We start from the raw sequence: 24,421 nt of genomic DNA on the forward strand, positions 1-24,421 counted from the left end.
TGCAGAGGGGTACAGATAGACAAAGATATTTGGGGAACATCTCGACGAACGTATACAAGACTTCCCCCATAGCTCCCTGCTTGTTGATCATATGGTTTCCTATAGCTAACATACTCTCGAGGACAAGGAGTATTAGCATTGAGCTTGCTTACTTGTAGACATGCAATTATAGGGGAGTGCTTACGTATGAGGAGCTTAACTTGTTCATATTTCGCCCTTAAACCCTGGCAATTCCATTGCAGAATGGAGGAAAAAACTATGGTTTATTTTTTGGAAGACACCTTAGATGAAGTCTTCCCATTGGTAATATTTGATCTAACAATATTTCCCGGTGGTATCTCTAGAGAGGATCTTGATATAGTGGGTTTTGTGTTCGTCTTTTTCTTTGTGTCCTTTTGATCTAATTGTTGAGGAGGATGGTGGACCGCAACTTGAATTTCTGATTTGTTCAATTTATCTTCTAGTTGATCAGAAACATCAGCAGACAAGATATCATGTTTATTTGAAGTTGTGACTTTAATGTTTCTTATGGTAGGAGGCGAGAGAGATGGAGGTCTCTCTTTTTTTTATTAAAAGGTTGTGATCTGTCAGGTTTTTGCACCTTCCCCACTACAGGTTCACCAGGTAAATTTGTTTCAAGTGGAACCTCCATCAGATCAGGCAAGGACACAGCCTGAGAGAGGTTTGTACTATTGTTTAGAATTGGAGTAGTTGGCTTTTGAGTAACTTTCAGATCTTCAAGTATCTGTTTTGATTTTTCTACAATTTCTGGATATAGATTTTCGATGGGATTTTCAACCTCTTTAACTACTTTCATTTGTTTCTTTATCTTAGAAGTAGAGATATAATTTTCGTCTGTGTGGTTTGGCAAGTTTTTCTTCAGAACCATTGAAAAAGATTGCCCTTGTCTTATCTGCTTTTCAAGAGCTCTTTTACGAGCCTCTTTAAAAGTAACCCTTCCCATGATCCTAATGGCCTGAATTACTTTTTTAAAAATGAACTTAATACAGCTTTTAGATGTAGCTGGGTGTGCTTCCCCACAATGTATGCAATTAGGGTTTTCTATGCATACTCCATGGCGATTTTTTCCACAGTTAGCACAAACAGCTGGCTTATTATTTTGTTTTTCCTTGCATTTCTGGCTTAAATGGCCATACATTTGGCAATGATAACATCGCAATGGTGAAGGGACATATGGTTTCACCTCCAAAGATAGCCAACCAGCTTTTATAACATTTGGTAATCTGCATTGATCAAATGTTATAATCAAAGTAGCAAGAGGAATACAGTACGTTGTTTTCCAACTCTCTTTCTCATTCTGACTACTTTTACTACTCCTTGACTTTTCAGTTCATCCTCAATTCCTTTTTCTTTTATGTCTAGCAATTCTAGAGCATATATCACACCTCTACTCTGGTTGAAAGTAGGGTGCAAAACACATTTGACACTGACCATCCAATGTTGCGAGTGTTTTCAATCTTTCTCTTTGTATTGGGGATAGTGCCTCTATCAAGAGACTTCCATTTCCCTGGGGAAGAATTTTTGGCTTCCCTCCACATACAGCAACCATTTTTCCTATTAGCTTTAAATACATTTACACATTCATATCTTGCATTTTCAAATTCCAAAATAAAAAATTTCTCATAATTCACTAATTCATAGTGACCAGGTAATACTTCTACTTTTCTATATTTTTCTGAACTGTCATCATTTCTCACTCTCTCTCACTTCTTCTCTAGTGTTTTCTTATTATTCACATGACGTCAATAAGGTTCTAATGTAACAATATTAGAACCCGAGTTGGAGCTGTCTGTACCGAGGTCCATGTTTGTATTTTCCAGGCCGTCAACAGAGGGGTTGGGTTTTTTGGAAAGAGCAAGCTGGGTTATCTGCTTCTTATCGGAGGATGTCAGTCCTCCTATCCCATGTGGCCCAACACGAGAAGAGGCCTCAACGGGGACCAGTCCTCTATTAGAGAGGGGCTGCCTCTCTTTAGGTGGGCGTACACTGGTCAGTGGGGGTAGTTAGCCCCTCCCACTGGCGACTCCAATGCCTGGTGTCACTCATTACCTGCAAATATGGGTGACTTAAAACCGGATCACTGGAGCCCGACTATTAACAGACTTGTTCTGCACCCAATGGGGTTTACCAGAGGGTGATGGCATCTAAATTGGTACAGGTTGAGATAGAATGCCATCCATCCCACACTGTGCTAAATCCAGAGAAGCAGCCAAAGCATAACCAAACAAGCCAAAGTCATCAACAAGTTCAAGCCCAAAAGGAAGAGATGGGAGAATAAAAGAAATAACCAAAAGGAAAAGAGAAAGTACTGACTGATTTAGTTGGATCAACAGTTGGGCACCGAAGTCCAGTGGGAAAGTAGTTCCCACTGTTCATTAGAGCCCAGCTGCTAATCCCCAAGGCCCCCATCCTCCTCAAGGCTTCAGCATCTGGGGGGGAATTTGATATGCTACTCCTGGAACAAAAGGGGTTCCTTGGTAACAATTCTGATGTTGAATCCTTTGTGTGATCTAAAAGTGGAAACTTGGGTGGTCCAAGAAAAAGACCTCAAACATCAGTTTGAGTTCTGGTCTCTACTTCAGCAACCACTTCATTAATTTTTACTAGACCATAAAATAGGGGAAGAAATTATATATATATATATATATATATATATATATATATATATATATATATATATATATATATATATATATATATATATATATATATATATTTTTTTTTTTTTTTTTTTTTGTGTGTGCCTCAGAGACTGACCCAACAATAGAAGCACATAACTGCTCTCTCCATTCAATCACACAAAACAAAAGTGCTGAGAAAGTCTTGGAAGTCCATCTGAGAAAATTTATCTAAACAGGTTAGGCAATTGAAAACATATTTAAAATCCTGATGTTCTGTGTTTCTTTTCTAAAAAAAAAATAGCAATAACCCTAATTATATTGAATCTACACAGGAAAATTATTCAAGAAAACTCCCTTCTTGATTACCCATGAACAGAATATATTTAGTCAATCAGACTGCAAATCTGAAATCTAAAGATTTTTGTTCATTAGGAGCAATGATGGAAGAGACAGGGAATTAAATTGAAATCTAGAACAAGATTAGGTAATTGATTAATCATATTCAAGTCAAATGTCTCTATGGCCTATAAGGCTTAAAGACTAAACACAGACTAGAATTACTAGCCTTTTTTCTGAATTTGAGACAATTTATTGATTCTATCCACAATAAAGTTTGAGAACTAAGGGGTATAAACAGTTTTGGAAGTCGTCTCTGAAGACTTGGAAGAACAAGCAGCATCAGAAGTTACCTTAAGCTGCCTATCAGGTTATTTCTCAACAATAAGGTTTGAAAAGGAGATAATTCCTTTCATATGATATCTGATTCTGTGTTTTCTTCCTCATCAGTTTCCTGTACAGCAGGAAGAACCAAGGGACTATCAGCTGACTTCCTAGTTTGTGAAGGCTGCTGTGCATGTGTGAAGGGGCTTTGTTTTGGCAGTAGATGTACTTGCAACTACATTTACTCTGCTAAAATTAAGTAGTGATGAGCTTGAAAGCAAATGAAGCTCACTTCCATCCAAAACATGATGCATATAATCAACTTCAGGTGAAACTTAGTTCACCCCATCAAGATCTAAGGGAATTACATGCTATGCCAGTTCATCTACAAATGAAATATGAGGTTGCTTACGAGTGTTTACTTTAGTGAGTGGAATGACATTAGGATTCTGACTACCAACTCGGTCTTCTGCCTCGCAATCTAATTGTCTAAAAGAGTGACTAGTATTGTGGGAAAGCAAGGGATTAGCAGCAGAAGGGTTTCAAGAAAGTGAAGAATTTAAGGCTTTGTGAGAGGATCTCAAATCTGTACTGCACTGTGAACTTTCAGAATCCTTACTGGAAAAACACTAATAGCACTAAAATGAAAATTCTTTGAATACATTTAGCACCCAAATTGGATTGAATTGAGAAAGTCTTACGCCTACTTGAATTTTTTAGGAAGGACCATCATACTTTTCTTAAGTGTTCTTCATGTCTGACTGGCAATCTTTTTCTTTTATTGCCCCCGAACTACTAAGGGCATTTCCATCAAAAACTATGTGAGAACCGTAAACTTGTTGAGGGTCGAGATATCAAGAACTGGTCTCCAACATCGTGAACTTTTGGGGACTAGAGATAATCTCTTGTAAAATGACGAAGGTTCATAAACCTTAGTTTAGATATAGAAACTGGTCAGGTTGGAGCAGAATTACTACCATTAAGCTAGAACTCACTGGACTTATGATATTTAGCAAAGAAAGCTGGAGATATCAAGAGCTTTTGAAGCTCATCGCTAAGCTAATTCTCCTCCTACAGCTATTGACGCAAAGGGCCTCGGTTAGATTTTGCCAGTCGTCTCTATCTTGAGCTTTTAAATCAATATTTTGCCATTTATCTTCTCCTACTTCATGCTTCATAGTCCTCAAACCATGTAGGCCTGGGTCTCCCAACTCTTCTAGTGCCTTGTGGAGACCAGTGGAAAGTCTGGCGAACTAATCTCTCTTGGGGAGTGCAAAGAACATGCTGAAACCATCTCCATCTACTCCTCACCATGATCTTATCCACATATAGCACTCGAGTTATCTCTCATAATTTCATTTCTAATCCTGTCTTGGCATTCGACTCCCAATATTCATCCGAGGGCTTTGTTCTCAAATCTACAAAATCTGTTGGATATTGTTTCATTGTTATACCATGACTCGTGTCCATACAGTAACACCGATCTCACTAAGCTGATATATAACCTGATTTTTACATGTATTTTCAGGCAATTTACTTTTCAAAATTTTACTTAACCTAGCCATTGTCTGATTTCCTTTTTTCAATCTTTCATTGAACTTAATTTCTAAAGATCCTGTATTAGAGATCATAGTTTTTAAATATTTAAATGATTCCACCTCATTAATTCTTTCTCCTTCCAATGATATTTCATCTTGCATTGCATATTCCGTTCTCATCATCTCTGTCTTTCTCCTATTCATCTTGAGTTCAACCTCATGTGATATTTCATGCATTCTGGTAAGCAAGCTTTGCAAGTCCTGTGGTCTACTAATAAGACCGCTTCATCTGCACACACTAGGCCATCTAATTTCCTGTTACTAATCCAGTCCAATCCTTCTCCACCATCCACAACTGTTCTATGCATTACAGAATCCATGAGGAAGATAAGCAACATAGGTGACAACACATTTCCTTGGAATACTCCGCTGTTCACTGGATGTTCATTTGATAAACTACACTAACATTAACTTTACACTTGCTATGCTCATGAACAGACTTAACTAAATTTACATATTTAAGAGGAACTCCATAGCTCAGTGAATTAGCTAATGTTGTTAGCATGTCATTATCATCGTCATCCCCTACTATAATTGACTAGCCTAATCTTCTCTGGATATCTCTTTGAACTAAAAGCAAGTTTCTTTTTGCGCTTTGAACTTTTAACTTATTCGGCAAGCACTGAAACTTAATTTTCCATGAGGGGGATTGTGCGGCAAACGCACTCCTTTGTTAAACCATAACAAAAGAGAAACTGAGATGACAAAGAGACTCTAGCACATCAGTACTGTGCTCCTTACCATTTACTGCTAGAATGGGTCATTACTTTATAAGAGCCATGTGTCTGTTGAAGGGAAAGAAATTGAAAATGTTTAATATTTTAAAAAATCTTACAGGTTAATTTCAATGAAAGGAAGCTTTTCGAGAAGAAGCAATATGAACATCTGCGGAGGTTCACAAAAATAAGCCCTTACACTAACAAATTATCCACAAAGAGGAATTTTTACAGACACTATTGGTTTGAAAAATAAGTTTAAATTTTCCTTATATAGTATGTATTTAAATTTTCATCATCACTAAAAAATTTACGGAAAAAGTTGATCCTTCAGATATTTAAAAAATGAATTAAAATAATAAAATCTGTTATTTTAATAGCTGCCTGTGGTTCATCTAGCTTTTTCAGCAAAGCTCTCTCTTTTCATGTCTACCATTAAAAAATGGGCGATTTCTCAATATCCCTCACTCTAATCGCTTCCCCTTCTTGTACTGTATATTATGGTTTGACAAGTCATCTGAAGCACTGTATGGTAAATAATCTCAGTGTGGGTACACTTCATATTTAGTTGACCTCAAGCTCAAACTTACCTGGGGTTCTCTGTTAACGAAGTAAGTGTGGGTAAGAGCCTAACACATAAAACTAACCTAACAAAAAAGGTGTAGCAACATACCTGAGATCGCTAACCTTATACTTATCTACATTACATAAATTTATGGTATCAAAGTAAGACGAGGGTAAGAGCCCAACACATAAAACTAACCTAAAAAACTGTAGCAACATACCTTAAACCACTCACCTTATACTTATCTACATTAAATAAATTTGTGGTATCAAAGTAAAGTTCTTCAACTGAAAGAAAGAGGAACACCCTCCTTCCTTTCACAATACATCAAAATTCTACATTGAGCATCAGTGGAATCATCTACATGTTAGAACTAATCTGCACTGCTTTCCATCTCAATTATTGATTTTTTTTTTTTGGGTGGTTCCACAGTGGTGGTCTTTTCAAAGATGGATTATTACTTGCAGAAATAATAATTAGTGTGTGATCACTTGTGTACCAGTTAGTCAATGTTCTCCACTCAAAATTGTATTAAGAACTAACAATTGAAATATCAATACGTCAAAAAGTGCCTGTCTGAACATTAAAATATGTATGTTAGAGTTTTGCCCCATAATGGATATCTACTGTTCTTTTCTCTCAGTAGAAAAAGAAAGTCAGCTGATGGATCACAACCAATACATCAAGGGAGATTTTGTCATTAAGGGGCAATAAAGGGAACAAACTGTATAGTTTCAGCAAAGATTAAATTGTGTTGCTACTGCTTGATGAGTTTACATACACCCAGATGTTTTGAAGGATGTCAAGGCAGACATATGAAAGACTTTCATCATGGCTTTCTATATGTAGAACATATTCCATGGGGCAAGGGGTATAAATGTCTGGTCATGTTTTCTCCTAGGCATAAAATTACCAGGAAGAGTTCATGAATGAGGAGGTCATCAGACCTTAAAATTACTGTGTAAAATAATCGTTTAACACTTTTATGATTCAATTGCTGAGCGATGTTGGATCTCTACACTGATTTCTGAGATACCTAGATGTTTTAAAATTTGATTTGTAATTTTTAGAGAAAGATCATACCACCTTAAATGTGCATAAGTGTTCTTACATTACTTGTTTTATGGAAGAGAGATGGTAGTCTCCTTCTTTTGAAATTGACAAGTGTAGAGCTATTAGAACTATACACCTTTTTATTAGGGCATGTAATAGCTTATTGCTATGAGCATCTTTCTGTAAATTAGTCAAAGACATTGCTAAAAGATGTCAACCTAGGGTGGTACATCTTACATTGTGAAGATTCAGCAGTGAATCACTGGTTCTGCATCGTAACTCAAAGTATAAGATTCAAAAGTTATTCTAGGTAATTAAAAATGATAATTACACCTAGGTAGAGATACATAAGTTTCAAAATTTATGTTTTCAAATTTTAATATCCTAGCATAATTTTTAGTCTGGTACAAGATATTGGTATAGCCTATATTTATGCTTTCTACTTTTGACACAGAGCTACTTCTAGTTGATATTGAGGGTACTCCTTATTGCAAAGTTTGTGGTTAAAGTTAGAGTAGGTGCACTTAGCACACCTAATGTGCAAATTCCATAACATATTCGAGAACGATGTCTAAATCTTGAGAGAAAAACTGGCATTCTCTCCTTTTCAATCATTTTCAATGTTTAGAAGGGTAAATTATGATCTTCAAATGTGAGGACGATAATTGTGGTTCTTGATACTTTTTTACCTTTCATACTTCCAATGGGCACATATTTCATTTATATTCTTGAGGGGTCACACAGGACTCTGTTGAGATTATCCCTCTTCATAATTAAATTAGCGAAGTCAGGCTTGATATCTATCAGATCTTAACTGTTATTCATCTTTAGGTGGTTTAGCATGGAGGAATATTTTCTTTATTTGGTATAAGTATGGACTTCTGGCCAAATCTAATGTCTCCATATCCTATGGCACCAGCTTTCTTTTGAAAGAGCTGAATAAATCTAAAATAAGTATAGTAATTAATCTAGGTGTTTAAATAAGCAATACTAGTGACTTAAGAGGTTCTTTGGTAGTTTAATTTGATTTGGGGGTCAACAGATTATTTATCGTTTCATTTTCTGCAAGATAAATATCTATATTTCTGGGAGCTTTTACATACATGATGCAATTATTTTAGAAACAATTTTTATTTGAAATGTCACAACTTACACTAAATGCCTCTAAATCAAGCTTCTAATATCTCATCCTGTTCTTTGATGATCATTCCATCGACCTTAAATGTTATAAAAATTGTTTTGTAGTCAACATGAATTTGACAAATGTGAAGTATTTGCAATCTTATTTTCTTGCTTTCATAATCTACTGAACATCAATTCTTAACATAGGTGGATCATACTTTTTATCAAAAGGGTCTCGGCCTTTACTATGATATAATTCCAATTAAGGCAAATTTCGAGAATCGTCTACACCTATTTATTTTTGTGTGATATCAATATTTCTGTTTTTTAAACTAAAAATGTTCCAAAATTATATACAGAATTATCTATTAGTGTGCCAGTTTGCATATCAGAATAGAAAAGTCAGGAAATCTCAGAAGAATACTAATGTCCCTTCTTGGATATCATTTCTCTACCAATGACATTTAAGAGCTAACTCCCAAATATACACTCCCAACCCAATCTGGATGGGACGTTAATAATAAGATTTGGGTGCTCTAATGTAGACAAACAAACTTGGAGACTAAAAGTACTGCAAGAAGACAATAATCCCAACTCTAATCATCTTGGCAGGCAAGCCAGACAGAATGCTGAGAGTTCTATTCCAAGAAACTAGCCCACGCTTAAATTCCAAAGGTCAGTTTTAAGGAATGGCCCTGCCACTGAAATGTCAACTTGATAAATATATTGTTACCTCTCAGTTCCAAACATTAATGGGTGGCTGACAAAACCATCACAGCTCCCACAATTGGTTTTGAAAAGGAACCGGCATTAACACAATGGTATTCTTTCTTAATAATCATGACTGAAAAAATAATAGGCTGGACAGTATGATGGAAAAATATAAAGTAATAAAAAATAAAAAAAAAAATAATGAGAGGCCTTTTGAATATAACTAAAACAAAGTATTCCCAGTTTGAGAGCTCTCTCCCATAACCCGGATTAAAAAAAACCATGGTGAAGCTGAGCAACTTGTCAAAGCAGTCTCTCCTTGAAGGGAGGCAACTGATGATAATCCTGAGATTACCTTGCATAACTTAATAAAGTCACATAACAACGAAAAAGTGCATCATGAATATCGATGACTCTTGGCATGATGGGATATGAAGAAATATGAGTAGGGTTTAGAAATGTTTGAGCTTTAGTTATTGAATAATCAATACCCTTGAACATTTAGCTGACTTTAAAGTTATTTGAGTCCCATTAATAGAATCGGACCAAAGGAGCTACAAATCCTTTGAAAAGAAGGGGAAAACAGTGTATCAGTAAAAAAAAAAATAGTTAAGAGCTAATACCATAAGGTTTCAGCCTATTTGAGAAATCTCACAATATTAAAGAATTAGAATAAAATGACGAATTATTCTCCAAAGTTGCACCAAGCATCTTGGATGTTATCCACTGCTACTAATTGATGTACCAAGAGTAGATGGATTGATTTTAAGTTTTCTAGTATCCTGACATCTAAGGTCATTGATGTCGATATCATTTATTATGTATAAGAAATAAAAGAATATTCAATTAAAACCATAACAGTGAAGATGTCGTCATACAAGTTAAATAGCTTTCAGAAGACCTGCTTCTGAAATAAATCTAAAAAGGCAACTAGCAAATGGTTTTCTGTTGAGCAGCTTGACTCAAGTCTCATTTTATAGTTTGTAGAGTATATGACTGATCTATTTTATCATTACTGACCTTAAGATATTTTACATTTCTTATTCATTTTTTATATATAGTTTATTTGCTATTCCCAAATTTCCTTTCCTCACTGGGTTATTTTCCCTGTTGGGGACCTAAGCTCGTAGCAATCTGCTTTTCCAACCAGAGTTGTAGCTTGGCTATTAATAATAATAAGGATTAAGCAGAGAATGATGACACTGATTCCACTCCAGGCCTTGTTTTGTTTTTTTTAACAGCCTATGTCATTAGATTTTGTAATATTTAATATAGGATTTTACAGCCAATGTGTACTTTTGAGGTAGCTTAGAAATTCGTTTGATTCTCAGTTTAGAGTATTATTTCAGGTCTAACCTACCTTGTTTCAAACCCTAATCTAACTCCTCAAGTGGTAACTAGTGTTTTGAATGAACTGTTCAATAAAGTCAAGTGGTTTTACTGTAATGCAATTTTCAATTAAGTAAGTGATCCATGGTATTTACAAGATCAGAGTTCTTTTCACAGAGCCTCAAATTTGGTATTTACTGTGCCCTTCAACAGCAATGACACCAACCTCCCACATTTCTAACCGATCTTTCAGACAACTATAATTTGCAGGACTTTAATTAAGGCAGCCTGAATCCTTATATCTCTCCTCTCAATAATGCAAGTACTTTCAAACCTCTCCTTGTCCCTTATGTGCCGAGATGTTTGTTTAGATATTTTAGCACTCCACTCATGAAATAAGAGCTCTTTCCTTATTATAAAGCTCACTGTTTGCCATGGTTCAGGTATTAAACAAGTTCAAGATTTTTTTTTTCAAACAGCAGGATGATGCTAATAGCTCCTTCTGACCACAGAAGGAATAGTTCACAGACCTGTGCCACCTGTTATCAAAGTGTCCATGAAGGTTGCGCTGTATAAAGCCATTATGTAAAAACAACCTCTCTCAAATGTGATTCCTCCAAATCCATCCGTGCTACACCTAATTGAATAGACATCCTCATATATAATGGGTTTCTTAAACCTTCTATTCTATTATAGGTTTCAAAAAACATCTATCAATATTCCTTATCAAAGAAAATGAAATGTTTATTTTCATTGGAGCAAAGCTACGAGTCTGTCAAAGACTAGATCTAGCTTGGATATTATTAAATTTTTACAATTCATTTATTATACCTTTCTGGTATTGCAGCAATCTTTTTACAGTATATTGTTGAATGCTGAAATGCCTCTAGTAATAAGATCCATTTTATGGAATTTGGATGTGGTTTTACAGTATTTAAAAGATCTAAATTTAGAACAATTGAAATCTTTCTCTTAAAGATCCATGGCTATAACCCTTTTCCTGTTGTACCTTTAGCTTAAGACATAAGTAGGCGCTACAAAAGCTATTTTTCAAACAAACTTTCAGGGAACACAACATAATTTTGTCCTTTTTGTCTTCCCTCAGAGAATCCCCTAACAAAAAAAAAAAATTGATTTTAAGGTTAACAGTTTGTCTCCATTTTTTTAAAGCCTTTTCTGATAATGGATGAAAGCATTTCAGCAAAACAGGTTTCTTTGTGCAGTATGTGCCGTTTAGTATCATTTCGACAAAAATTCAAATATTAAAGTTAGCATCCCTAATTTAATTTATGGGATCAAGGTCGTTTATCACCCTATGACAAAAAATGCAATATTATACATCATTTGAAGTTTGGTCATAGTAGTTCACAAAGAATTAAATGTAAATCTAATAAGAGGCTTGAAAGTAAAGGTGCATAAGAGTAAGGCAACTACATCCTTTACATTTTGTAGAAGCCTTTCTTTGGAAAGAGCATAATATATTCTTGTCTGTGTATTTTCTGGGCAAATTTCATGCATTAGACATATTTAGTTATCATCTCTGACACTTTTTACAGCGTTCATTATAACTATAACATAGAATTGTAAATATATAAACAAGCAGACAAAGAAATACAATGAATATAACCTAGATAGATATCTTTACCTCAAACTTTTAAAGAAAAATAAATATTTACATACACTGGTCAAAAAAGGGTTGCGTAAGGGACCAGATGCGTTTATATAAATATAAGAAAGGATATTTGAGCCATAAAAGAAATTGTTTCCATTAATAAAAACCTTTCAAACATGAAATATATATGTGTTCTCCCAGCCAAAAATGCAATAATTTCAATTTCCAAAATTCCAAGCAGGGTTTGTGTCACGGCCCTTAATCTGAGCTTCTGGAGAAGCAGCAATATGAACATCAGGCGAGTATAGAAATAAGAAATTTGAATATCAAAAATGTATTTCTGCATTCCAATCCAGGATGTCGAAATTAATCACTAAACCTTCGTAGCTAAACGCAATACTAGCTTTACAGTTATAGGATCATTGCAAACAAAAGCATATTTTTTATTTTGTCCCAGGTTTTTGCTTCAAAAAATTAATAGTACACGAATTTCAGTGTTCCACTGAAATACAGTAATGAACAGACTTTATATTTCCTTTTCCATTATTCTAAGAACTAATCACAAAGAAAACAACTGTAAATGCATTAAATTAATAGGATGTCAATTACCTTGCCCACTAGCGCTGTCTGCTTCGCTTGATTTTACTTGCGCAGCAGTACTACTAGACGTGTTATTATTTTCTGGTAATTCATCAGCTGGTACTTGGACATATTCTATTCCCCACATCTGTAAAATATATTTAATTAATAGTGAATAGTGCTATACTTATTTCATTAATTCTAAAACATTTCATGTTTAATGCAGGTGAAACCATTACATTAAAAGTCTTTTAAAAACTGACAAGCCACTTCATGGATGCTGGCTTTGCCTATTATCTCATCTTGGTACATACACCAATTAATTTTACGGACTCTATCTCTGCGGTTTTGATAATCCACATGTACAGATCCACAAAATATTCAAATGAATAATTTTGGCACTCCGAGTTTTTTTATTAAGATCGCTATGCATGTTGACGTTCTCATTTTCCAACTTGATGTTTTTACCTTCTTATTCATCCTACTGTACTGTATCCTGCTGTTGTAATAACATACTACCAATTATAATAATAACTAGTAAAAGTAGTGAAACTAACATGACAAATATATACAAGAACTTTATTTTAATAATTTCTTGGCTACTTACCTGAAGACCAACATTTGATGAATGATATTTACTTTATGTTTGACCACTCATAAAATAGAAAATCTTGGAACCAATAATATGGGATAAACATCAATTGTGTGAAACAGATTGACAAAAGAGACTGAATAGAGCTGGCCTAGCCTTACATTGAGTTATCTTAAGTCACCAGATGTCACCTAGGTGGACAAGAGACATGGCTTCTTGATGGGAAGGAAACAAAATATTTTTAGTTTTTGGGTAACACTGCTATTGAATCAGCTTAAAGGACAAAGCAATATGAGCATTGGGGGAGATTCATAGTAATGAATAAACTATACAGTATATGAGATGTAACAAACAAAAAATACTTAATATTCTAGGATGAGTAACAATGTTAAATTGGATCTTTCATATATATAAAGTAATGCCTCACAATACAAAATTAATTAGTTCCGTAATGGCTTTCGTACCGTGATTTTTTTGTATTGTGAGTCATCTTTTACATGTAAATAGCCTAATTTGTTCCAGGCCCTACAAATACACAACATTAAATATTTATAATAAGGTTAAACTCAATGAAATAGAACCATTTGGATCATTCAATAATAAAGTTAATACAGTAACCTGTAAAGTAAATGTATATAAGTAAAGCAAACAGTAAAATAAAGTAAATAAATGGAAAATACAGTAACTAAAATGTGGAACCTTGTTTCTGAAGTGAGACAATTTCTGAGAGCGAATTGGCGGAGCGGTAGAGGAGAATGACAGACGGCAGAAAACATAAACACTTCAACTTTACAAAACAGATTAATAAATATCAGAAAACATTAACACTCAATTTTAGGAAACACATTTAAAAAATGGCAGAAAATATAAACACAGTTTTACGATAAACTTAAAATTAAATTTCTTTTTTTTTTTACTTTCCCTAATTTTGTATTTCTTTTTTACTTTACATTTTGTATTTTCTAAATCTAATTATTTTCATCATCACTGCCACTTTCCTTCCCTTTCGGATCCCTTTGATCTTCCTCTAGACCTACAAGTATCGAAGGCCTCTTTAATAAATAACTATCTAAGGAAGCTTGTTTCTGCCTACTTCTTAAAACTTTCCTGAAATGACTTAGGCAAACATCATTTACATACGTATTCAAGCGCACAACCTGTGACAATTTTTTTCTGGGTATCTTTTTGACAAAAGTCACCATTTTATGGTAGCAAGCTACAGCCTCTTTAATTTCTGCCATGGTCATAGGGCCATCCTCCTCCTCCTCCTCGCTGCTAGAGCACTGTTCCTGAACTTTGTTTAGTTGCATGGCCACCAACTCCTTCAGGTTGTCCGTCGTAAGTTTCTCTTGGTACTCCTTAATAAGCTCATTAATGTCGTTCTCATCGACTTCCAGACCCATGGACATCACAAGTGTAACAATCTCGGCAACCTTAGATTGAACAACAGGTTCAGAATAGTCAACTTTTTCGACATTGGCTCCGGCTTCAGTTTGGCCTACATGGAAGCCCTCAAAACCTCATGCTGAGACGGCATCAGGCCACACCTTCTTCCAGGCAGAGTTCAAAGTGCACCTCAAAACCTCCTGCCAAGCTGTATCGGTGAGTCTGAGGCATATTACAACATCGAAATGTTCTTTCCAAAATTCAGGAAGTGTGAGGGTGAGGCTTGTGCTGTCAGTGATTTTAAAACATCTCGAAGAGATATTTTGTATAGAGTTTCTTAAAAGTTTAAAATCACTTGCTGGTCCCTGGGCTGGAGGAGTGGGGTGGTGTTAGGCGGAAGATAGAGAACCTTGGTAAAGGAATTCTCCGCTAGGGTATCTTCCTTTAGGCCAGAAGGGTGAGCAGGGGCATAATCCAACACCAGCAGGTATTTCATTGGGAGGCGCTTCCCTTCCCCATATTTCTTCACAGTCAGGCCAAAACAAAGGTTTACCCACTCAGTGAACAAGGTTCTTGTTACCCAGGCTTTGGCATTAGCCCTCCACATCACCGGAAGATTCTCCTTAAACACTTTGTGGGCCTTAAAGGCTCGAGGAGTCTCCAAATAATAAACCAGCAGGGGTTTCACCTTACAATCCTCATTGGCATTTGCATAGAGAGCAAGGGTAAGCCTGTCTTTTATAGGCTTATGCCTTGGTAACCTCTTCTTTCGCCGTGATGTACATCCGACAAGGCATTTTCTCCTAGAAAAGCCCAGTTTTGTCGTAGTTAAAGACTTGCTGGGGACTGTAGCCTTCCTGGACAGTCAACTCGTCGAACGTCTTAACAAAGGCTTCGGCCGCTTTTGAGTCCGAGCTTGCAGCCTCCCCATGACGCACCATCGAATGAACGCCAGACCGTCTCAAAATTTTCAAACCACCTCCGAGAAGCCTTTGATATCCCTTGTCCTGCGTCGTCTTTGGCCTGAGCACGCACAAGATCACTGAAAACCGCACTGGCCTTCAGGCATATTATCGTCTCGGTGATCGTGTCTCCAGCCATTTCCTTGTCCTTAATCCAAACAAGCAGCAGTCTCTCCATCTCATTGTGCACGTAGCTCGTTTTGCTGGAGAAAACAGTCACGCCCTTAGACGGTGTTGCTGCTTTGATGGCTTCCTTCTGTTTTAGGATCTTTCCAATCATAGATGGATTTCGGCCATATTCCTTAACGATCACACTTAACCTCATGTCAGCCTAGTACTTCTTGATTATTTTAATTTTCATCTCCACAGAAAGCATCCTCTTCTTATTTCCCTGCACATCAGCAACTTTCTTGGGACCCATGGCTAATGAACTAAAGTAATATCGTAACACAATACAGTACAATAGTCACGAAAGCGAAATCACAAGCACAAAGTTAATGCATACGATACCGCTTCTGAAACGAAATGGAAGAGGAACGCCAATACGTAGATGCATGATGGGATACAGTACAGTAGATAGTGACCAATAGGAGAGCAGGGTCTTATAGTAGTAACTAGCAATGTGAGTCGGAAAATTCTTCGCATCTCGTTTTGCAGTGTGAAAATTTCGTAAGCAGAAGCTTTCGTATCGTGAAGTATCACTACTGTATACTGTACTATGAAAAGAAACTTATGTCAACATGTTCAACATAAAAGAATTGGCAACAAGTTTGAACTTCTGAAGTTCAAGATATTCAATTGTCGATTATAAAGATCATTCCATGATCTAATCACAACTGAAATAAAACTAGAATATTGTGTAGTGTTGAAGTTTATGATGGAGAAGGCAAGACTGTTAGCATTAACGGCATACCTAGTACTATGCACAATAGCACAGTCTGGAAAGATCTAATTGCAAAGGAAGGTATGAATTATGAAAAATATGCAACATGATAAAGAAATAAGTGAAAGGTGTTAGAGTTTAATATCAGGGATATGGAATTTAATAGACTATGTATTTGCTCAGAAAATTTAATTGAGAGTCACCAGCTGTAGACTATATAGAAGAAAAATGCTCAAAACAAGGTAGAATGAAAGGATTAAAATATTTTCTCAGAATAACAATCAATGACCGATAATTTTAAAAGACGTTCTCATTAATCCAATTTATCGTACAAGTGATGAAGAAACGAACAAAATGTGCTTAAAAGTAAATTTGAAATAAAAAATCAAATCTAGAATAATAAATGAGTTTCATACAATTGATGGAACTTTTTATTTCCTTAAGGTTGACTTGGTCTTTGAATTTCTTCTTAGGGTCGCCAGGTCTTTATTGGCCGTTTATTAGTCATCTCTTTAAAATCTTTTGGCTTCAAACTATTGGAACCTAGATATGTCTACTGTAGACTCCAGAGCCTTTAAATATGCAGCCTCAAGAATATATAATAAGCTCTCACAAGACATCCGAATAATTGAAGATATTTAAGCTTTCAAGAGGAAACTGAAGATTTTCTTATTTCATCAGTCATACAACAGTAATGATTTAACAGTAAATGAACAATACGCGATATGAAACAACAGTGGAGGTCCTGTAGAAAGTGGGGTTCCCCTGCTGTATGGGACCGGAAAAGCAGCCGTCAAAGTAAAAAGTAAAAGTAAAGTCATTCTCTTCTTTAGTCATACAGATGATGTGATAAAGCCAGTGTAGCTATCAGTTGGTGAGTATGGCTTCTATGCTTGTGTGCATGCTTTTTGTTCCAGAATCTCTGTGACTGGAATCCAATCTTTCCAGGAGAGGCACATAAATTTCTACAAACATGAAATGTGAAAATCTTCCAGTTGCTAGAGATGACAGGCCTCTCCATAGAAAAAGAGTTGATTTATAAACTGTATTGAGAAGTTTAATCCTACCTCTTCAAACCCTTTACCTATTTGGGTTAAGTTGATGACATATTTTCTAAAACATGACATCTACAAAGTAGAGCAGCTCTACCATGTCTGAATTTTAGTGTACTAGCCTCCTGGCTAATACAGTGGTAACGTGTTTGCCTAGCATTCGCATGGAGGCAGATTGATCCCCGCTCAGGACCGTGAGTTTAAGCTGTTTACTGGGGAAGCCACTGCTGTGGTTTGGCACCATAGTGGGGATTTGGCTTGCCTGGCTGACATTCCGGTGAGCATCTGTTCTGCTAAAACTGGAACTGAAACCAGACAGCTTTAACTTTAATTTTGAATCAACGGGCAACTCGCTTACCTCGTCATTCTTATCTCCCAGATAAAAAAAAATCAATTAAAAATAGAAGTACACACAAAGCAGGCTAATTTTGGAATTTGCCTCAACAGGGACAATGAATACCTTCTAGGTACAGTAATACTGTATCTGAATTCAGGGATTTTTCTTCAAAAGTCACTAACTGGTAACTCATACATTCTTCACATTTCTAATAAGACTAGGTTCCAACGACAAAACATTCTGAAACTTCACTCAATAAAAGATACAGATCATTAATGCTATATTTTTTTTTTCATTAAATTATCAGGGAGATCATTATGGAAAAATTAACACAATATTCTTTGATTATGGTAAGTGAAAAACCTAAATACTTAATGAATCAGACTTTTGAGCCACCATAGTACAGTAATGAAATTTACTGTACTTAATGTTCAGCTCACTCCCGTTCCAAGAGTGTTTGCCTCTAGCAGCAAAGTGCAAGGTGCTTATTGAATTACTTTTCTGAATTTGATGTACGAGAGAGAAGGATTTCTCCGTGGCTTGCCACCTGGAGCGTCTATGATGCAGGCCTCGCCATGGCACTTAACAAAAGTGATGTCATCTGCATCAGAAGGAGTGTAACTCGTGGGATTGGGGGGGAAAAGCTTCCAGACCCCTTTCCATTCTCAGTACCTGAAAAGAAGATTCATCTGAAAGATAATATTGTCTATTCCAAAGAACACATAACGTTGGAAGCATTATAAATATTAGGCAAGGAACTAGTGTGCGGTTGTTCAGGTGAAGCAATGTGTTTATTACTTGCAAAAATTGTGGTTATAGAATTGTGAAATCTAGCCTGTTGCTTATAAAATTCCAGGGGAACTTTAAAATAATAATGTGTTGATGTAGCATGTCCTCTAGGTTGTTCTGCTCGTAAATGGGCTTAGGAAGTGATAGCAAGCTTATGCCACTTGTTAAAATGGCTGCTTTGCAAAGGAATATCCTCACTTCTTTGTGGATCCCTTTGCTTATGGGTTCACTGGGACTGGATCAAGAGTTAGTGGGGGGAGAGATAGCTTGAATGAGACGTGATACCCTAAACGAATCACCTTGACCATCCAGGTTTCGGCCTCGTGTGCAGGTACCTTAGCCAGCAGTTTTGCAGGCATTCCCCCACAGGTGGACATATGGAAGGATTACCCGTCCTAGACGGATTGGCCTCAGCCAGATCCCCTCCTTCACTTTCCTCCACAGAAGGACTTTTTAGACACTCGAGGACCTTAGCCCTATTTGTCGGCAGTCTAAAAGCTGGTTGTTTCTTGTATGGCTGAGGTTGGTAAAGCCTCAATGTTAAGGCCTTTTGGATGAGGGAGTCATAGTTAGACTTTCACCACTTCTCAGCCATCCGCACGACATCCTTTGGATCGAACAAAGAGCTCCCGCCGAAGAGGGAGTTTCTCAGCGTACTGTAGATACCTTGGCCTGAGGGAGTAGCCGATGGAACTTTCCAAAGAACGAGTCCTACCTCTTCAGGATGGTGTTAGCCCAAAGGTTCACCACCTGGTGGGAGAGGAACTCTATTGCCCTGGTGCCGGACAAGAGGAAAGTCTCCAACTTCTTCATGGACTCCCGAAACCAGTCCTGAGACCAGACCAGTTGTCCCACCAATCCAAACCAGAAATCGGGCCACAAAGTTGCCTACATGGTACATTTCATGACTTTTTCCTGGGTGAGGATCTCAGAGGCCGAAAACGAGACTGAGAGTCCCGTTAGCTTCTCGAAGGGTCTAGAGGCAAGGCGGGGAGAGGTTCATTGTGGAATTCATAGTATCTCCTCTACTCCACGTGATGCAGCAGGAGGAGTTTTGCGGAGACATTGGAGTAAAGGGAGGAGGAGGAATCTGTGGCTGGAGCCACTACCTTCTGCCTGGCACTCCTCAACCCCTTTGATCAAAGCAAAGCTGCACTAGCCTTTAGGGGTCCATGGGTGTCATATACCTGGTCAAGGACAGAGTGTCTTTTCCATCAAGAGGGGCTGCTGATGGATCTGGCAGCCTGTTAATGGTACTTACTGTATGCAGGTTAGAACCTGACAGAAGGCGTGTTCTGTCTCCTTTTGCTCCACCTCCGAGAGTGAGGGCTAGCGCCAGCTGGTAAAAGATCATCCTCATGATAAAATTGCTCATCCACCTCCAAGCTCTCATCCATAGGAGACCGGGGTGGGTCAAAGTCGTCATCGAGATAGGCCGTTGACAGGGCAACTCATGCTGATGTGCCGGAGGAGATCTCCCTCTGCCTCTTGTACCAAGGTGGGGGAGCTCTGTCTGAGGACTTAGGTATCACAAATATGTCCTTGGATTGCCTGTGCTGCGGCGGCAGGAGTTCCTCCATCAGAGTAGGCCTTGCGACTTCCTCTGCTCTACAAGGGCGATGGTTCTTTACTGGAGGGGGAACCACGTCATACAATGCTGGAAGGCGAGACTCCCTAGGCACCACCTCAATTGGAGTGAGGTGGAAGGAATCTGTGAAGGAGATTGCCCTGTCCTTATCAGGAGGAGACGGTCTGATCCTCTTCCTCTTACCCTTAGGTCTGGCTTGAGGATCCCTGAACTGTGGGAGACTCCCTTGGGGTTCTGGAGCACTCTCTTCCTAGGTTCTCTTATAAGGAGAGATGGGTTTCTCCTTTTGAGGGGGATCTGCCAGAGCAGATTCCTGAACGTCTCCTGGAGTCAGCAGGAGAGGCACCTGGGACGAGAGCATTCAACAGTGGAATCCCCGGTGTGACGTACACAGACTTGGAACCAGGAATTGCCCCCGTCATGGCCTTCAGCATTATGTTAAATAATGTGCTCAGCAATGCAAGGTCATGAGCTCCCGATGTACTGGAAGGGGGGTCCTCAGTGTGGCACGGAGCCCTGGACTTAGGGACCTGTGAAGGTCTCTTAGCCACCTTTCCTGCAGGTAGGATTGGGACTGGCCTTCCCTTCGGGGGGAAGGTCTGGGCACTGGAACCTCTGAGCCTCTAGGTGCTCGGGCACTTCTCCTATCCCTCTACCCAGTGGGGGCAAATGACGGTGGGGAAGAGTGACAAGGAGGTGAAGGCTGTCTCGGGTCAGGTGGAGGCCTGCGAGACTGATGAGAGTCTCGTCTTGCAAGGTTTCCCTCGGAAGGGATACCTTCCGCAGCCAAAAATGGAGATGGAATCTTGTTTAGAGATGAGGATGGCGCAGCTGGCGGAGCCTAACTGTTTGGTGCTGTGTGACAAACAGGCAGGTGACGGGGCAGGTCTCGCGGAGGTGGTAAACCACGATTCGCTCTTCCGTCATGCAACGCTGTCCTGCCTCATAACACAGCAGGGAACCAAGCAGGGGTAGGATGAACAAACCATGGAGTGAGGGGTCAACCGTGGAGAGTGAAAGCTCTCAGTCACGACAGGGGAAGGATCAACTTCCGAGGAAGAGGAAGAGAGCTTCCGCTCAGCCCCAACTGAAGAAGTCCAAAGGGAACGTCCTTAGAAGGGGGGGGGGGGGCAATCAACGCCCAGTGATGGCCAAATTGACAAAAGGTCCGTGATTGAGCAGGCACTCCCCAGAGGAAGGGGCAGGACCGACTCGCTAGGGGAGTCGGTACTGTCCCTTGACCCACGAGGTTGACCTGGAGTAAAGAGAGTTGCGGTGTTACTCGACCATTCCCTAGATAGGACCGGCAAAAGAGCAGCTTCGGGAAGAGACTGGGGGGGTTGAAGAAGAAGAATCGCACTTAGCCTTCTTTTCATACACTGCCTGAACCTCTCTCACAGACCACTCCCAAACTCACTACAGGTGTCATCCTGTGAACACCGACAGCCCTGACAAGCCGGACACAGCAGGTGGGTGTCCGTTTCTACGGCGGACATGAAGGTACCGCAAGTGCGGTCTTCGGGACCTGGACAGGTACGCATGGGACTCAAGCAGACAATCAAGCATACGGCTGAAAAGAAAAAGCATAAAGAATTAATAATGGCAAATCTTAACCGAGAGAGAGTGGCAGTATGACCGTCCTCTACCAAGCCAGAAAGAGAAGAGGTTGTTCAGCCCAGGTGTGTGAATGAGCAGGGTAGTCGCCTACCCACACTCCCCACCCACTATCTAGCGGTTGGGGTGGTTATCCCTCACTAAAATTATCATGACTCGTCTCTTTCAGCTTTGCCAAAAAAAATATTCCCACAAATTGCGCAGGGTTTGTATTTGTGTTGGAACAAAATTTTTTTTTAACAATATAAAATTATTCTATGATAAAATTTTACATAAGTGACCAACGTCTCATACAGTACATACACATGTTTACAAAGTGAAATATAGGATTTAATACTAAATGGCAACTTAAGAACAACGCTTGTCCAAAACAAAAATGAAAAAAAAGTATCACCATTCTAGCTGCATACTGTACAAAAGAACTACCCTCATGACTTATGCAAAAAAAGACTTTAAGGGGTGTGACTCAGACTCATTAAAACAATATTTTTGGGGAGGTTACTTCCAACTCCTCCTACTTTTTCATTTCTCAATATTTTTTTTTATTTAAAACCCATCTGAAAGAGAATTTTATACACTAAAAGTTGTACATCTGACATTTTCTTAGCATCGTTACCTGTATTATTTTATCAACATACAGAAGTAACTTTTAAAAGTGACTATTCATATGGAAGTTTTCATTATTTTGAAAAGTGAATGTACAGAAAGTAGAGCATAAAATTCCCTATCTTTTTGTATTTGAAAGACAAAAATCGGTCAACATTAAAAAAAGTACAATCGCCGTTGAGGTTCGCAGGGGTTACAGTAGATAATAAGAGATAAAAATCTGTGTATAATGGGTGATGACCTTAAGTCAATGAACTCTAGCTTCCTTAATCAACTAACCACCTACTACATGCAGCTGCATAACTTCACAAATAATGCACTACATTGTTTTCAAGTAGTTCACTAATTGTACCGTAGGTTTTATTACAGCAGGTATATAATACTGTAAAGTACTATACAAATTTGTATTTTTACATCCTTTCCTTAATACACTCCTAAATCATTTATAATACAAAATAAACTGCTTATAAATTTCATTATATTCTCTTCATAATCCTAAATCCTTAAAACCGAACTTCAATTCTATTATTAAGTTTGTTATTGTTATATATAATTTAGCTTTGATTAAATTTTACTTGATTTGATTTCCCTCCACCCTCTCTTTACATATTTTAATCCATTTTCCTTTAAATTTATCTTCCTTCCTTTCATTACTTTTATCTAATTAATTTCAGGTTATTTACTTTCAATTATACCTGAATCCTTCTGCATGATAAATTACATTCTAGTTTAAATAACTAGACTGAAAAAATAAGACTTTGGTCAACATTCAGTAAAATTTTATCATGTGATATTTTATCTTCCATTCTATTTGTTTTTCATTTTTGTTATTCATGCATTTTTAATGCTCTTTATACCCTATCTTATTAGATGTTTTCCTCATTTCCTTTTCTCAATATTCCCCACAATATTCTATATGTTAACTCTATTCAATACAGATTTTGTAGACAAATTTACTGAATAAAAGATATATTCTTTCCCATATCTAAGAGGTATTCTTTTTAAGCTCTACCAAGAAACATCTGACCTATTCTTACATCTATTTTTGTTTTATAAAGAAATATTTTCACTCTTACTTCTTAATGGAAGATTTTGAACTTAAAAAAAATCTTTGAATATAGAATAAGCTAAGAACATGAAATATGTTCTGCTCTACTTTTCATTAATTTTCAATTTGTGAAAAAAACACAGGTATGAACCAGCAGTCACGAAAAAAAGAGGTTTTGACAGCTGTGATTGATTAATGAGCTAAATGAACTGGCTGCCAGTAAAGGAAAATATAATTTCATGCTTGTCAGCGGTTCTTCCTATTAAAAAAATTAAAATTGGTGTCAAAAACAATTGAAAAAATTTCATATGTGATGTTAATTCTAAAAAGCTTTCTTTTATAAAAAGTTCAGATCGTTTTGTTAATGAATAAGGAAGTTATCAATTATCATAAGTTCTATATAAATTTTAATTTCCTTATTTTTCTTCACTGAAATGACAAATTCGGGATATTTTATATTTTCCCTAACTATACAAACCTGGAGCTCTTTATGTAGGAGTATTATTTCAACGATAGCTGAAACTAGCCGTTAAAAGCTTTTGTAACTACCCTCTGCTAGTTAGCAGAGGGGGGTAGTGAGGGTAGACCAACCACCCCGCTCACACTAGCACTAGTAAACAACTGTCACTTTGCAATTGCAGTAGGACTTCAAGGGGAAGGTGATGGCGGGACCAGTATGTGTAAAGAGCTCCAGGTTTGTATAGTTAGGAAAAATTCAAACTATTCCAAATTTGTCAATTGTTCCAGTACTATATAAAGTACAAGCATTACGCTCTTTATGAAGGAGACAGTCCATAGTGGGTGGAAGTTCTAAAACCAACTGGTTGGAGACTGTTCTGGGGTGATACTCTGTACTATGCACAAGTTGTTTCGAGTGCAACCTGACACCTCTTGATCCTTTTATTATGATGGCCTGGGCATTTGGTGTTAAGTGTAGAATGTAGCAATGTGACTTGACCAGGTAAGGGTAATATTGG

The 24,421-nt window shown here is 37.6% G+C and overlaps 1 protein-coding gene across 4 annotated transcripts in view; it reads right to left on the reverse strand.

The window, feature by feature from the left end:
• Window positions 1-24,421, reverse strand: part of bchs (WD repeat and FYVE domain containing 3 bchs) — a 748,678-nt gene that overhangs the window by 137,102 nt on the left and 587,155 nt on the right. For all 4 annotated transcript variants that reach the window (XM_068389148.1, XM_068389155.1, XM_068389143.1 and 1 more), the window contains one exon: window positions 12,618-12,735. In XM_068389148.1, coding sequence (XP_068245249.1) covers window positions 12,618-12,735 — 118 coding nt within the window. The remainder of the gene's footprint in view (window positions 1-12,617; window positions 12,736-24,421) is intronic.

The sequence above is a fragment of the Palaemon carinicauda genome, chromosome 1 (genome assembly GCF_036898095.1).
Source record: "Palaemon carinicauda isolate YSFRI2023 chromosome 1, ASM3689809v2, whole genome shotgun sequence".
Classification (NCBI taxonomy): Eukaryota; Metazoa; Arthropoda; class Malacostraca; order Decapoda; family Palaemonidae; genus Palaemon; species Palaemon carinicauda.